The sequence below is a fragment of the Crotalus tigris genome, unplaced genomic scaffold, assembly GCF_016545835.1.
Source record: "Crotalus tigris isolate CLP2741 ecotype Arizona unplaced genomic scaffold, ASM1654583v1 scf7180000018862.1388955, whole genome shotgun sequence".
NCBI classification, from domain to species: domain Eukaryota; kingdom Metazoa; phylum Chordata; class Lepidosauria; order Squamata; family Viperidae; genus Crotalus; species Crotalus tigris.
This window is the reverse complement of record NW_024097242.1, coordinates 1,040,306-1,053,922: the sequence shown is the minus strand read 5'-3', so window position 1 is coordinate 1,053,922 and position 13,617 is coordinate 1,040,306. Positions and strand designations below refer to the sequence as shown.

Sequence of the window (13,617 nt, the reverse complement as noted above, 5' to 3'; positions counted from 1 at the left end):
GACAGATACTCCACCCCCCCACCACCACACACACAGTTAAAACTGTCTTATTCTATAGTACATTCTTTACTTTCTTGTTTCTCTCTTTTAACAGGGTTAGAGATATGCTAACTGATGCAGTCAAAGGATCTTCCAAGTAAGATCTTTGCTTCTTAATAAATATAGGCTGTGGTATTGTTGTTGTTATTATTGTTGTTGTTATTCTTATTAATTGCACAGTCAGCCAGATGTTCAGACTGGGTTTGGCAGTCCTTACCAAGAATCAAGGATAAGCAGATGTAAATATTTAATGGTGTTACAGATATCATCACAGGATGGAAGCTGTTCCCAGTAAAGCCATCTTTTGCAATTGACTGTTGGTGAATTTATCAATGCCAATGGTGGTCAAGTGATGCTCCAGTTGTTTAGGGATTGCACCCAAGGCACATATTACTATTGGCTTGCCTTTGCCACACTCGTTTTATTTTTATTTGTAATTCTTTGTATTTTGTTATTTTCTCCAGTTCTTTCTCTTCTATTCTGCTGTTTCCAGGCACTGCCATGTCCACTATTCAGACTTTTTTGTCTTTCTTATCAACAGTTGTTAAGTCCAGGGTGTTATGTGGCAGGTGCCTGTCCGTTTTTGTTGTTGTTATTGAAATGGGACAATCTACTTTAAACAAATATTATTATTACATCCCTTTCATGATAAGCTTTCCTTAAGAAGCACTATTTGACTGAAGGTTGTTTAAAAGAAAATCTTATTAAAAAAACACTATCCCATCATACAACTGCAAAACAAAGTTGCTTTTGTAGGTTTTATTAACTCTCTCTCACACACACAAACACACAAATTAATATTTTTGTTCTTATCACTAACTAAATATAAGGTAATTTCTCTATTATCTTTTTTATAGGTATTAACATACTTTCAGAATTCAAACATTATATATGCTGGGTGATAATCCTAAAATTTGTAGATCTTAAAAATTTTAGAAGTTATCATATTGTTGAAAAGGGATGACTTTTCCATTCCATTTCTTTAACCTCATTCTCCTTCCTTTATTTTTTCCCTTTATTTCATTGACAACTGATACATAATTTTCAACAGGGAAAGCCCAGTGGTTAAAGGGAATTGTCTTCTAGCATTAACAGGACTGGCAGTTGCTGTTGCAAAGCATGAAAAAGAACTTACTTCAGACATTGAAGAACAATTTGATGTGAGTTAAAATGAATTGATGGCTTTAACTGTAAAACAAATACTGTATATGTAAACATTAATAACTGACCATGAAGTTCTAGTTAGTATAAGGCACAATCAGGTACATGAGTTTTATATTCAGTTGCTTAAAATATCACTGAAAACATGAGTAGTTCATGTCCATGAGAAGAAAAACAATGATAAAAATCTATATAAATTGCTTATTTAAAATTGCATTCCCATATTTGTTTGACCGCTATGAAAATTACTTGCTACAGTAATAAAATTAGAATTGTACTCCAATTCTTTTTGAGCAGTACTTTCGTGTTTATATATTTTTTGGAATGTCATTCAGTCTCTATATGTATATGTACATATACATACTAATTCAGGAGTATTTTTTGATAATGATGCCTAGTGTTCTATTGTTGGTCAGTTCATAAAATTATTACATAATTTAAATAACTAGATTTTTTTAAAAAAAGTTATTAGATAATTTTCAGTGTTTTTGTTTTCTGCAGACTGAACCAGACTTTCTTCCAACAAAACACTGGCTTTCCATGGTGATCGATACCCTCCTTAGCATTGTAGACAGTCACTATTGCCCCAAGGGGCGAATCTTCCCTTGGTTTTATCAGGTAAGTCAAAGGAGATTTAGCAGAAGAATCATTATTACAATTGTACTTTTTTGCAGGGGTCTCCAACCTTTCTAGCTTTGTGGACCGGAGGAGAGGGGAAGAGGGGAGGGTTCTGGGAAGCAATGGGTATGCTCAGCCCCACTTACACAAGAGGTGGGTGCACGTGCCCGCCATTCTCACAAATGGAGTTTCCAGCGCAAGGGCCTGCCACTCACACAAATGGAGCAGCTCGGAGGTTGGGAACCCCTGCTTTATTGTATTGGGGAAAGAAAATGATTTGGATTTTACTTTACAGTCTCTTTGATAGCACTGGCCAGTTTTTGCGCATGACTCCTCGTCATCGGTCCATCCAATGGTCCTAATTGTTTGATTTCTAAGAGGCGTGCATTGGCTGTTTTCTTGGTGTTTTTTGAGGCTGCTACTCCGTTGTTCACTTCCCTTCCTCCACCCTCCCCCTTTGTGCATACGCTATTATCTATTAACCCGCCACAGGCTCCCAAAACCAGCATGTTCATTCCCTCCCTTTTTTGGTCATTCGTTTCCTTCGTACATATCCAGTTGTTCACTCTCACCCTACTGAGCTTTGGGCTTGCTGTTCCCCCCCTCCTTTCCTTCCATTGTCCTTCTCATGTTTCCACAATCGTACTCTATGTCTTTGTTGCGTTCTATGGTCCCTACTCTCTCCTCTTCCCCTTTTTGATGTTTTATTTCATTTGTGTCACTCCAGTCATCACGTTGCAACTCTTGTTCTAGTTCGTTTCGTTCATTCAACCTGGATCATATTCGTTCTCTCCTCATGGGGGTGTCACTGCACTGTGTGTTTGATTCTGCCCCTCTGCTCTTGTCCTTCATCCCCACCTTGTCGGGTCCTGGGCTTGTTGTTCTTTCCTCCCCCCTTTTTCTTTCAAGCATCCTTCTCATGCTTCTGTGGTTGCCCATCATGTCCCCATTGGCTTCCGGAGTAGCCATTCGTTCTCCCCCCCCCTTTTTTTTGACATTCGTTGTGTGCGTGTCATTATGGCCCTCACATTGTGTGCGGCGCTCTAGCTGGGCGCAGAGACAGGTAGCTATATAGGCAAGCTTCCTAATCACCTAGCATTCCAAACCTGATGACATCAGCAGTCGGGCTGATGAAAGCTTGGTAACTCTTTTACTTACAAACTTGTTTGTATTAAACAGGTTTGTTTTATTTTTATCCTGGTGTTCGTTTTTTCTATATTTTATTGTTATGTGTTTGTTCAGGATTCGCATTTTTAATGTTATTAAGGACAATATATATATATATTTGTTTTCTGAGGTTTTCGCGGGTGTTTGTATGTAGGTCTTTGGTTGTTCGGGTTTTCTCCCGCATAAAATTGGAAGTGTCTTGGCAACGTTTCGACGAAGTCCCATTCGTCATCTTCAGGCTGGTGCTTTCAGCTTCGTGCTTCGACCACACATTGCTCCTCGAAGCACGAAGCTGAAAGCACCAGCCTGAAGATGACGAATGGGACTTCGTCGAAACGTCGCCAAGACACTTCCAATTTTACGTGGGAGAAAACCCGAACAACCAAAGACCTACATATACATACATACATACATACATACATACATACATATATATATATAGTTTTATATATATAGTTATAGCTATATATAGTTACATATATACATACCCTTCTTTTAAGCTTTACCCTACCAAAAAAGCATCAGACCTGGAATCTTCTCAAAATCCTACCACCAGGGCTTTTTTTCTCATAGAACACCCAGAACGGAGTTCCAGCACTTTTTTGGGATGGAATCTTGTAGAGTAGGCAAGGTGGGTTGTATGACATGTGTGAGTTCCGGCACCTTTTTTTTTTTTTTTAACAAAAAAAGCACTGCCTACCACCATCAACTTTTATGATATTATTATCTCAATTCCATGCTGACTGTGATCATTATCTTCTAATCTGTGGCCCCTGACCACTGAAAGATGGACTGTCTTTGTCATAGATAGTGGCTACCGATTCATCACTGCTGAAGAAATAAAAGATTAAAAGGTTGTATCTCATTTTGGTCAATTATAGACAGAAAAGGCGTAGCTTCTTTGGAGCATAAGCACAGTGCAGCTTTAAAATAATGTTTTAGTGAAGTGAGGAGGAGTCTGAATGAATGGGATGAGTAGAATAGCATTAGGAAGGTTCAAAATGGTTGATACAAACCTTGAACAGCATGCAGTCTTTCAATTTTGTAAGCTAGTGCACTCTAAGGAAAAAAATATACATGGCTGGCAACATTGAAATTATCACTCTGAAAATGGTATCTCAATGTTAATCTCCACCCCTTTCTTTGGAATCTTTGATATCACTTCTTCCGTGCTGTGAAAGAGACCATCTTGTTACAAATGACTATGCTCAAGGAATGATGCAACATGTGGGTGAGGGAAAGAACCAAACCCAGGGACCATTGTCAGTTACCATATTATAATGTCAGTCAAATGAAACTAAAAATGTTAATTTTTTGTGTGTAGTGTCATAGAATGGTTTTAATAATATCTCTCCAATTAGGTGTAAATTACTAATAAGCTACTTCTTTAGAATGAATGGGTACTCAAAAGGGATCCTAAGGCAAAAAAAAAAAAAAAAAATGGACAGAACCTATTCATCTTATAGGAGTATAGCTTCACAACCCAATGTTTTCCCCCAGGATCAGATTCTTCTGATTTATGGGAGATTGAATGAATGTGAAGATTTACATGCAAAAGCAGATTTGCAGTTGGTATTTCTGCTTTTGACTCTGGTCACTTAGTCTCCCTCTCTCCTCTCCCTTCCCCTGCTTCTATAGTTCTTTTTAATAAAACTCCCCGTGTACATTATGCACATAGGCTGTGCCTCCCCACAAAGTTTTGGACCCGATAGGAGTGACAGGAACAGCAGAGGTGGCACTTGCATTTTCCTCTGTTCTAGTATAATCACATTCAGCATGTTTTTGCAGTTAAATAAGATGGTTATCCTTTTGTACAGAGGCTTTTATAGAGAACTGAAAGGTCCAGCAAATAACTAATTGCAGATTTTCCTAAGGAGCTATGGACTCATCGAAGTGTTTTGGCAATTGTGGATGGTGGAAATATGATAGGACAGCCTTTCTCAACCTGCTGATTTGTAGATGTTTTACATATCAGTTCCCACAATTCTTACATGAACTAAATTTGTGTTGGCCTGTGGATTATGGGAGTTGAAGCCCAACATATTTGGAACATTAGTTGGGGGAAAACTGCTGTTCTACGATCTATTCGAAATGAGTTTCAGTTAAGTAGGTGCTGAACAGGTAGGTGGGTCGAAATAATAACTCTTCTTGTCTAAAGGCACCAAATGTTTGTTAAAGAGGAATGAATAGGATTTGTTTTTCAACCATTGAATTAAATCATTTACATGCCTTTGATTAGAATCAAATCTGGGATGAATTCTTCTAATAGAAAGTCTACTTGGACCACTCTAGAAATATTCATACATTATGACTTTGGTTACTTGGACTATCTTGGGATCAAAATAGATGTCAAATTCCTCTATATCAGTGGTTCTCAACCTTTTTAATGTCGCGACTCCCAACCGGTCGTAAGTCGAGGACTACCCAACCGGTCATAAGTCGAGGACTTTCCCTGCCCAGGAGTGCCGCACATGCGTGGTGCCGCCCCCTGCGCCGGCCAAGGTGTAGCTGGCAAGTGGTAGAGATGGCGCAGGCCGACCACCGGTTGGGCCACCAGCTGGCCCAGCCCAAGGGAGGTAAGGCACCCGCTGGGCCCCCCGCACACCAGCAACCCTCCCTGTGCCCGCCGGCCTCCCACCTCCCACCCCTGGCCCTCTTTTATTTACATTTTTAGTAGTTGCTCAGCAGGGAGGGGTGGAAACTTCCAGACAGCTCGCCTTCGCTGCAGACAACTTGCAGCACCTTTTGCAGAATGGGACTTTTGGCGGGCTCAGCAGGGCAGAGACAGCCTGGACAATTCCTATTGGCTTTTGAAAGCCAATAGAATTAGACTCTATTCAAGAGAGTCTATTCTATTGGCTTTCAAAAGCCAATAGAATAAAAGGGAGTAGCACAGCTAAGGAAAAGGGGAAAAAAATGGTGGACTGCGTTGTTTGGCGACCCCCGTGAAATGGTCGTTCGACCCCAAATGGGGTCTCGACCCACAGGTTGAGAACTGCTGCTCTATATCAACTTGGTATTTGAGGTAATTCTTTTTAGGAAATGACATGTTTTATCCTTTTTCTCATGCTAAATGTATGCTATGGAGTAATCCAAATCTCATAATATAAAAACTATTTTATTGAAAATTGGGGTAGAAGATGGGATTTAAAATTAGGCTCAATATATAAACATGGAAAAAAAAATTCTGATTTGTGTTAATTAGTACAAATCAGTGGTAATATTTATAAATGCAATATTTGTTGACACCTCAACTGGGATCTGTAGTATTTTCTACCTTAGAAATATCTAATCTACTGCAAGCCAAAATTGCAGCGATGTCACAAAACAAGTTACAATTATTCTTTATAAAATTTGATATGCAAATATTAATGGCCAGGTAGAATAATGAATTAATAATTTATATTTTCTAGGAAGACAGTGGGAAGCTGTGTTAACATCAAAGCCAAAAAACTTCAGTAAATCTTAGATTGCATCTTGCTCAACAAAATATTTTAGACTTACTAGACTCCATTGCAATTATATAGAAAAGAATTGAATGAACTATCACGTTGAGGGAGATACAATGAGAGTAATGCTTCATTTAAACGTATGTTTGTATAGTGTCCTATAATTATTTCATTTGGAGAGGAAGATATTACATGTTGAGACAAGATTTAATAATCTCAGATATTCATATTCTTTAGAAGAATTAATCTATTGCATGGAAATTGACATCTGAACAAAGAAAGTTAATTCTCTTGCTTATAGCTAGCACTGAGTAGTCTGCAGAATTGATGTTAGCAGTTTACAAACCAATCACTTATCAGCCTAAATTAGTTATGGGTGATTATAATGAAATATGACCAGTGTCATTGAAATGCTTATGTAGAACATTGATGAATGCATATGTGTCCATGAATACCTCCTCCATATACCATGTTTTCCTTTCTAAATTTTTAAGGTTCTTTTGTTTTATTATCTTTCTATAACTTTATGTGTTATTTTGTGTTGTTTTTTTTTCTAAACAGTTAATTAAGTGAAATGAAAAAACTTGAGTTGTTCCCAAATGGGTTCATTTGGTAGTTATCTGATTTCTGTGCTTAAAATAATTTCCAAGGCATAACTCTCTAATGCTCAACATGATTGTTTTTCTCTAACTTCCCTTGTATTTTTTATAAATCCACCTATAAACTATATGGGTTCTGAATTTTTTTTTACAAATGTGACTGATTTCACTGCTTTGAAATAAATGTCACTTGACTTCACACTGTTCTGTTGTTCCAGTTGCTTTCTTTTTTTTCTCATTATGCAAAGTGTGCTTCTCAATGTAATTTAGCCATGGTGTTAATGCTGCCTCGAAGGGAAAGGTATAATTTTGTATATTGATGATCAGTCCTATAGATATGTATTCAGAAGTACGTAAATCCCATTGAAAGTAAGGCACTTAATCATAATTACTGAGTTTTAAGATTTCAGGATATTTCTTCCTCTGGGAGTGTATGTTTAATCACTATAAACTGCTGTCAGTGCCTACAAACTGACAGGTGAGCCTAGGTGTGTTTATACACTTTAAAATAAACAAATACCCTGAAATGTGTATTAATTATTAAAGTGTTTGGTTCCCTTGCATTTGGTATTTGATGTTTCCGCAACAATTACATATTCTTTTCTTTTTCACATGGAACGTTTACTGAGGTTGATTCCCTTCTCTTCCTCTCCTGCCTGCTCAGGAAATTCCAGTGAAGCTATACAATGAATTAATAATTTTAATTTGCATTTATATATATATATATAGACAATATAGATTTGCTTTTGTTTTCTTCCAAGTAAAGCTTACTTCGGGGTTACCGAATAAAAGGCAAAGGTATGCAGAGTCACACTGTCAGAATCATTATTATATCTTTGTTTTTGCTTTCCTAGATTGGCATGCAATGTGCTAAATCCTTTTATATGCAGAAAAAGGATCAAACTAAGAATCTTTGGGACTTTTCTTTTGTGTCCTAGAAATCCTACTCCGGTGAAAATACCGCAAGTGCCATTGCTCGCTCCTGCGCAGCAACCTCTTTGTCTCTCTTGGTGCCGGTTTTTATTGTATCCTACAAGGAAAGGGTTGAGGAAGTCCTGAATTTACTGATTGCCATGTTACCTGGGAAACCAAATGCAGATGAGTCTCAGGCTGTTCAAATCCACATGAGCCTTGCGTTGGGGATGTTTATTTCACGGTTATGTGAAGAGAAAGTCAGGTATGAATTCCATCATATCGCAGGTGTGCAAATAACTTTTGCTTCCTCCAATGCTAGATAATTCAGATTATGCAGAGCAACATGTTCAGCCTTCTGCACTTCACAGTTCCCAAGCCATTCTGCAGGATGCTTTCCGTTTGAACGATGTCCTTGGTCCCCCATTTTCTTCCGTCTTCCCTTATTTCACTGCCATGTAACTGATTGCTTTTCCTTTCTGCGAGATTGCAGTGGTGTCTGAGGCCTCTGTGTAGGTTACGTTCATAGTGAGAAAGCTCCTTCAGTGTGGACTTTTCTGCAAAATTAAAACCAAAAGTCCTAATCCCACAGTCTAAGCTTTTTCCAACCTAGTATCTTCCAGATGTGTGTTTGCTATAGCCCACGAGTAGGCAACTTTGGCTCTTTTATGACTCATGGACTTCAACTCCCAGAATTCCTGAGCCAGCTATGCTATGAGCTATGCTGGCTCAGGAATTCTGGGAGTTGAAGTCCATGAGTCATAAAAGAGCCAAGGTTGCCTACCCCTGCTGTAGCCCATCCTCGTTAGCCAGCATTACTGTTATCTTGCTGAATGGAAATCATAGAAAATGTCCAACATCTGAATGGCTCTAGATTGGATAGGGCTTTCTTAGTATTTCAACACTACATAATTTTGATATGTTTTGTACAACAAAATAGCAAAAGAGATTCAGTCCTGACTTCACATTCATATCCCAAGAAGGTTTTAATGAGCATCATGTAAAGCAGTATTACTTTTGAGTAGAAAACAAGAGACAATTCTGGATTATTCCAGTCTTAGAATGAAAGGATATGAAGCAGCCACTTGTATTAAAAATAGTAATAAAATCAAACTTTGTATTTGGAGAAGAAAAGGCTGACTAAACTATTTTTTAAATCCCCATAGTGCTTGTTTGCCCCCATTGGATTGTAACTTTATTTTCTACTTGCATATTCAATATACAAAACTAGATTTATCTGCTAATATTTGAAATAATATGTCTTGCTCTCCCATGTCATTCTGCTTAAAAGTGATTACCAATATTTCAAGAGATTACAGTTATATAATTTTTTTTCCCCCAAGGTTGTTGAAAAAAAATGCTTGGAAATACAGTATAGGAGCAACAAAATCAAAAGTAGTTAAAGACAAAATAGACAAAATTACATCAGTGCATTGTACGTGGGAGCAAAGTTATCTCTTTATTGTTAATAAAAAAAAGACACCACAGTATTGTATAATCTAAGCAACTACTCATAATAATTTCCCCAGATATATTTCCCTCCCTCCCTCTCTCCTTCCCTCCCTCCTTTTCTCCATTCATCCATCCTACTTGGGACTTAGTATCTTAAGTCAGAGTGGTTTTTTTTTCTTTGAGAGACATACCGTACAAAAGTGCAGGCTTTGATAGTTTTATCAGAAAAAGGAAACCTATATTTTTAAGAAAGTTGCAATTTTTGAAACTGATAACAGAAAGAGAATAAAACTGATTCAGTTTTATATAGCTATTTAGCTCTGCTCTTGCAAGATCATTTAGGCTATAGTACTGAACAAGTGACGAGAGTTGAAAGGAAATAGATTTGCACATACTCAGGGCGGTCTAAATTAGTCTTGAGAATACTTTGTAATAGAATCAGAAGGATGGAAAGATGGAAAAGCAAGTTTGTCTGGAAATTGATTACGAATCCTATATTTTCATTTTTCCTTTAAAGCTTCTGTTGCATAAAGAATAGAGTCAAGGGATAAGGAAGTTCTCTCTCTTTTGGCCTTTTGAGAGATGTATGTCAGAAATCAAAGAGAAGAAAGAGAAGTAGCAACACCTCCCATTGGCACGCTCTAATATGATGGTGGATGCTGCTTTTCGAGTGTATCTCAGAAATAATGACATATGGTGATTCTTCCAAGTTGAGTTCCTTATTGTTTCAGGCCTAAAGACAAAGTTCTGCCAGGACTCCACTGTCTGCATTTACAATATACTCTGTGAACGATTAGGGAGAGTCTGTCCTCACCCTCTTTCTCTCACACCTAAGATCTGGACTGAGTTGCCTCTTATTTCTTTGGAATGCACACACCCTCTCCTTGGAATCCACCTCATTATCACATTCCATTACACTGTGTGTTGTATGGTGTGTGTGTGTGTGTGTGTGTGTGTGTGTGTGTGTGTGTGTGTGTGTGGTTTCTGTTACCCATGAATCTAAAATGTTAATTTGTATTAGACGGGAGAAGAATATATAAATAATAATAGCAAATTGGTTATCAGATCAGGAAACACTGTAATAATTTACAAGACTTAAAATGTAGGGAAATGTATCACTAGGATATATTATTACTACTTTTACTCCCCTAGTGATGTAGCTGACAAACAAATGAATCTCCTGTTGTGGAAGTCTCTGGCTGCATTAGAAGACTGCTGCTTCGACACAAGTCTGGAGTACAAGTATGTACATTTATTTATTTGTTGTAGTGCTTGAATATTGATGTGTAGGGTGATGTTGTGCTTAGATCAGGGGCAGGAATTGTATTTCTCCAGATGCTGAACTATAACACCCAGTAACCCAAACTGGAGGAGGATTCTCAATAATTCACCAACATCATCTGGGCCCAGCCTTAACAGAATTAAAATTGCTTCGATGTGACTCCTTGCTGGTCTCTCACATATTATTGACCTAACTCTAAAATGTTTTTGAAGATAAAATTAGGCAGTGTACCTATTCCTGAACTCTTTATAGAAGAAATGTGGCATAACTAGAAGGAAAACATAGAAGGAATTTTTTTTAAATAAATAAAAGAGATATATTTTTAAATGCCTTAGACTTTTAGATGATTTGATTTTATTGTAGTTTTTGATGTAGTATGCCATATGTTTTCCTTTTTTTAGTATTGTGATTTGTATTGTTTGTGATTCGTATTGTATTTGTATTGTTTTCTATACAGTTTTCTATTATGAACGGCATGGTAGCCTAGAGACGGAGCTCTCGCCTCACAATCAGGAGGCTGTGAGTTTGAGCCTAGGTAGTGACAAATATTTCTCTCTCTGGGTACAATGAGTAACTGTCTGCTGTGAACACCGGGTGGGCATCAGGAAGAGCATCTGGCCGGTAAACGCTCAGCTCCATTCAGTCGCCCTGACTCCATTCCAAAGCAAGGGATTACAGGGTCGTTCAAAGAAAAAAAAAATACAGTTTTCTATTACATATTTGGACAGTACCAGTGCAGTGAAATAATCTTGCCTATCACATGGTAAAAAAAGGGGGGGGCATGCTACATTTGTAATATATATTAGCTATAAATATAATAGGGATTTAAAACATCTCCAAAAGGCAGGTACCTGCAGTCATGCCCTCTGAAACCAAGACACAGTCTTGTTTTATTGGATGTCATTGTTTTCTTCCCACAGCTGTGGAAGAGTTTATAAATGCCATGCAGTATGTAGAAAACTGTAGGACTGCTTCATTCATTATGGTTTTTTTCTAAACTGGAGTATAATTTGTATAGGAAAAAATGTATTCCATATCATCTAAAGGATATCTTTTTTGTTATGAACACATGGGAAAATGCTTTTAGGCATTTGGGTTTTTTTTTTATTCTTATTCTATGGGAAGATAACTATATGGTATTTCCTGCAGGCTTCCTAATTTAAGGAATACATTTAGAATTTAAAATACCGCCATAAATATATTTCTATGTGCTCAGAGTCTGTTTAATAACTAGATCAATGTGTAGTTTATGTATTTGCTGGGATGGAAAAAAAACTAAGCAGAAAAAGCAAAGTACCTAATAAAGATAACTATGCACTGTCACTTAGATCCTGGACCTAGAACATTGAAGATGTGGAGCATTTAAGGTGAATTGGAGAGTAGTGATGGCATCATGGAGTCAGCCAATGTTGACAGGAGACTATTCCTTTACAGGTTAATTAATAAAATACACTTTTGAAGCTTTCATTGGTAAGGTTGAGTTGAGTCTACCATCTCTGGAGCCTGTTGTTAGAACAGACATGTGCTTATAATACAGTCTGAGCTGCAGGAGCAGCTGTCTCACCCTGCTCCTTTATCTGGAGGAGCTATTGTGTTAATTTAACAGCTGGAGATTGGATGTAAAGTATGGATGAAAGGAAACTTATTTAGGTCTGCTAAGCAGCAGGCTAGAACTCCAGGTGTTGAACAAAATAGCTGGGAAATTGGGAAAAGACTAAAATGTATGGAAAAGTGATGCTGGAAAAAAACATTTAGAATTATATGGGCCTTGAGGTGTATCCTGACTATTAAGGCAATTATCAGAATCAACGTTTAGGTAAAAAGGCCATTTTTAGAAGTGAGTTTCAGGTTTACACTTTCAAAATCCATTTAAATTGTAAGCATTAATGAATCGGCCTTATTCAATACCTAGTGGCCTCTGCTAGGTTAAAACATTTTTTTTCCATTTTCATCCTTCAATTCATTCCTTTTCCCCTCCCCCCCTCTTATTTTATGCCACACAGAATACGTGTTCAGTCTTCTTACTTTCTTTTGCTGTTTGAGAACCTGACACTTGGAAGCAAAAAAGAAATACCTAGCTGCGCAAATGTATGCAAATGTATGCAGATTCCTTGTTTCATTGGCAGAGATTTTAGACTTTTCTTTGGCACCGAGTAGACGCTGCCCTCGCTATAATCTAAGGAGAGCTGAGTTTAGAATTGAATTGGCATTGTTTGACTGTCTTCTGGCATGGTAGAAGGCACATATGGTAAAAGAGAGATGCATTAGCCACATTGCTTTGCAATGCCCACTGTTTCATGTCTGAGTGCCCATCTAGCATAAGATAAAAGCTTGGTAATTGTAGCCAAATTAGCTTCCCCCCCTGCCAGCCAAGAGCAGATGGAGGTACAGTGTAATGGTAGGGAGATGAAAGATTAGGATCGTTTGCCTCCTATTTTAGGTATAGCTTGGGGCAAAATGAAATAAATAAAAATCTGGCTATTACCGATAACCGAATGTCATTATATTTTAGGTTGCAAATATTGTTATCTCATAAAATATTTGAAGAGATGGTATCTCAATACCTCATTCTAAAATATAGATTTAAAAACTATTTCAGAAATGCAGTAATAATAATAATAGTAGTAATAATAATAGTAGTAGTAGTAGTAATAATAATAATAATAATAATAATAATAATAATAAATGTATATTTCGCTTAACACCCAGCAACTGGATCTTTTAAAAGTTTGGGGAAACATAAGCTGGCATGATAGGGAAGGCATCAAAGCTGTGGCCTTATACTGAAGGTCATCTAGTCCAACCCCCTGCTCAGGCAAGAAACCCTATACCATTTTAGACAAATGGCTGTCCAGTCTCTTCTTAAAAACTTCCAGTGCTGGAGCATTCACCGCTTCTGGAGGTAGGTTGTTCCACAGTAATCACATGGAGCATGTAG

General features: G+C 37.5%; 1 protein-coding gene across 4 annotated transcripts in view; it reads left to right on the top strand.

Annotated features, from left to right (window-relative positions):
• FOCAD (focadhesin) overlaps window positions 1–13,617 on the top strand; it is a 150,702-nt gene that overhangs the window by 109,690 nt on the left and 27,395 nt on the right. For all 4 annotated transcript variants that reach the window (XM_039357061.1, XM_039357059.1, XM_039357060.1 and 1 more), the window contains 5 exons: window positions 95–136; window positions 1,091–1,199; window positions 1,702–1,818; window positions 7,972–8,210; window positions 10,550–10,639. In XM_039357061.1, coding sequence (XP_039212995.1) covers window positions 95–136; window positions 1,091–1,199; window positions 1,702–1,818; window positions 7,972–8,210; window positions 10,550–10,639 — 597 coding nt within the window. The remainder of the gene's footprint in view (window positions 1–94; window positions 137–1,090; window positions 1,200–1,701; window positions 1,819–7,971; window positions 8,211–10,549; window positions 10,640–13,617) is intronic.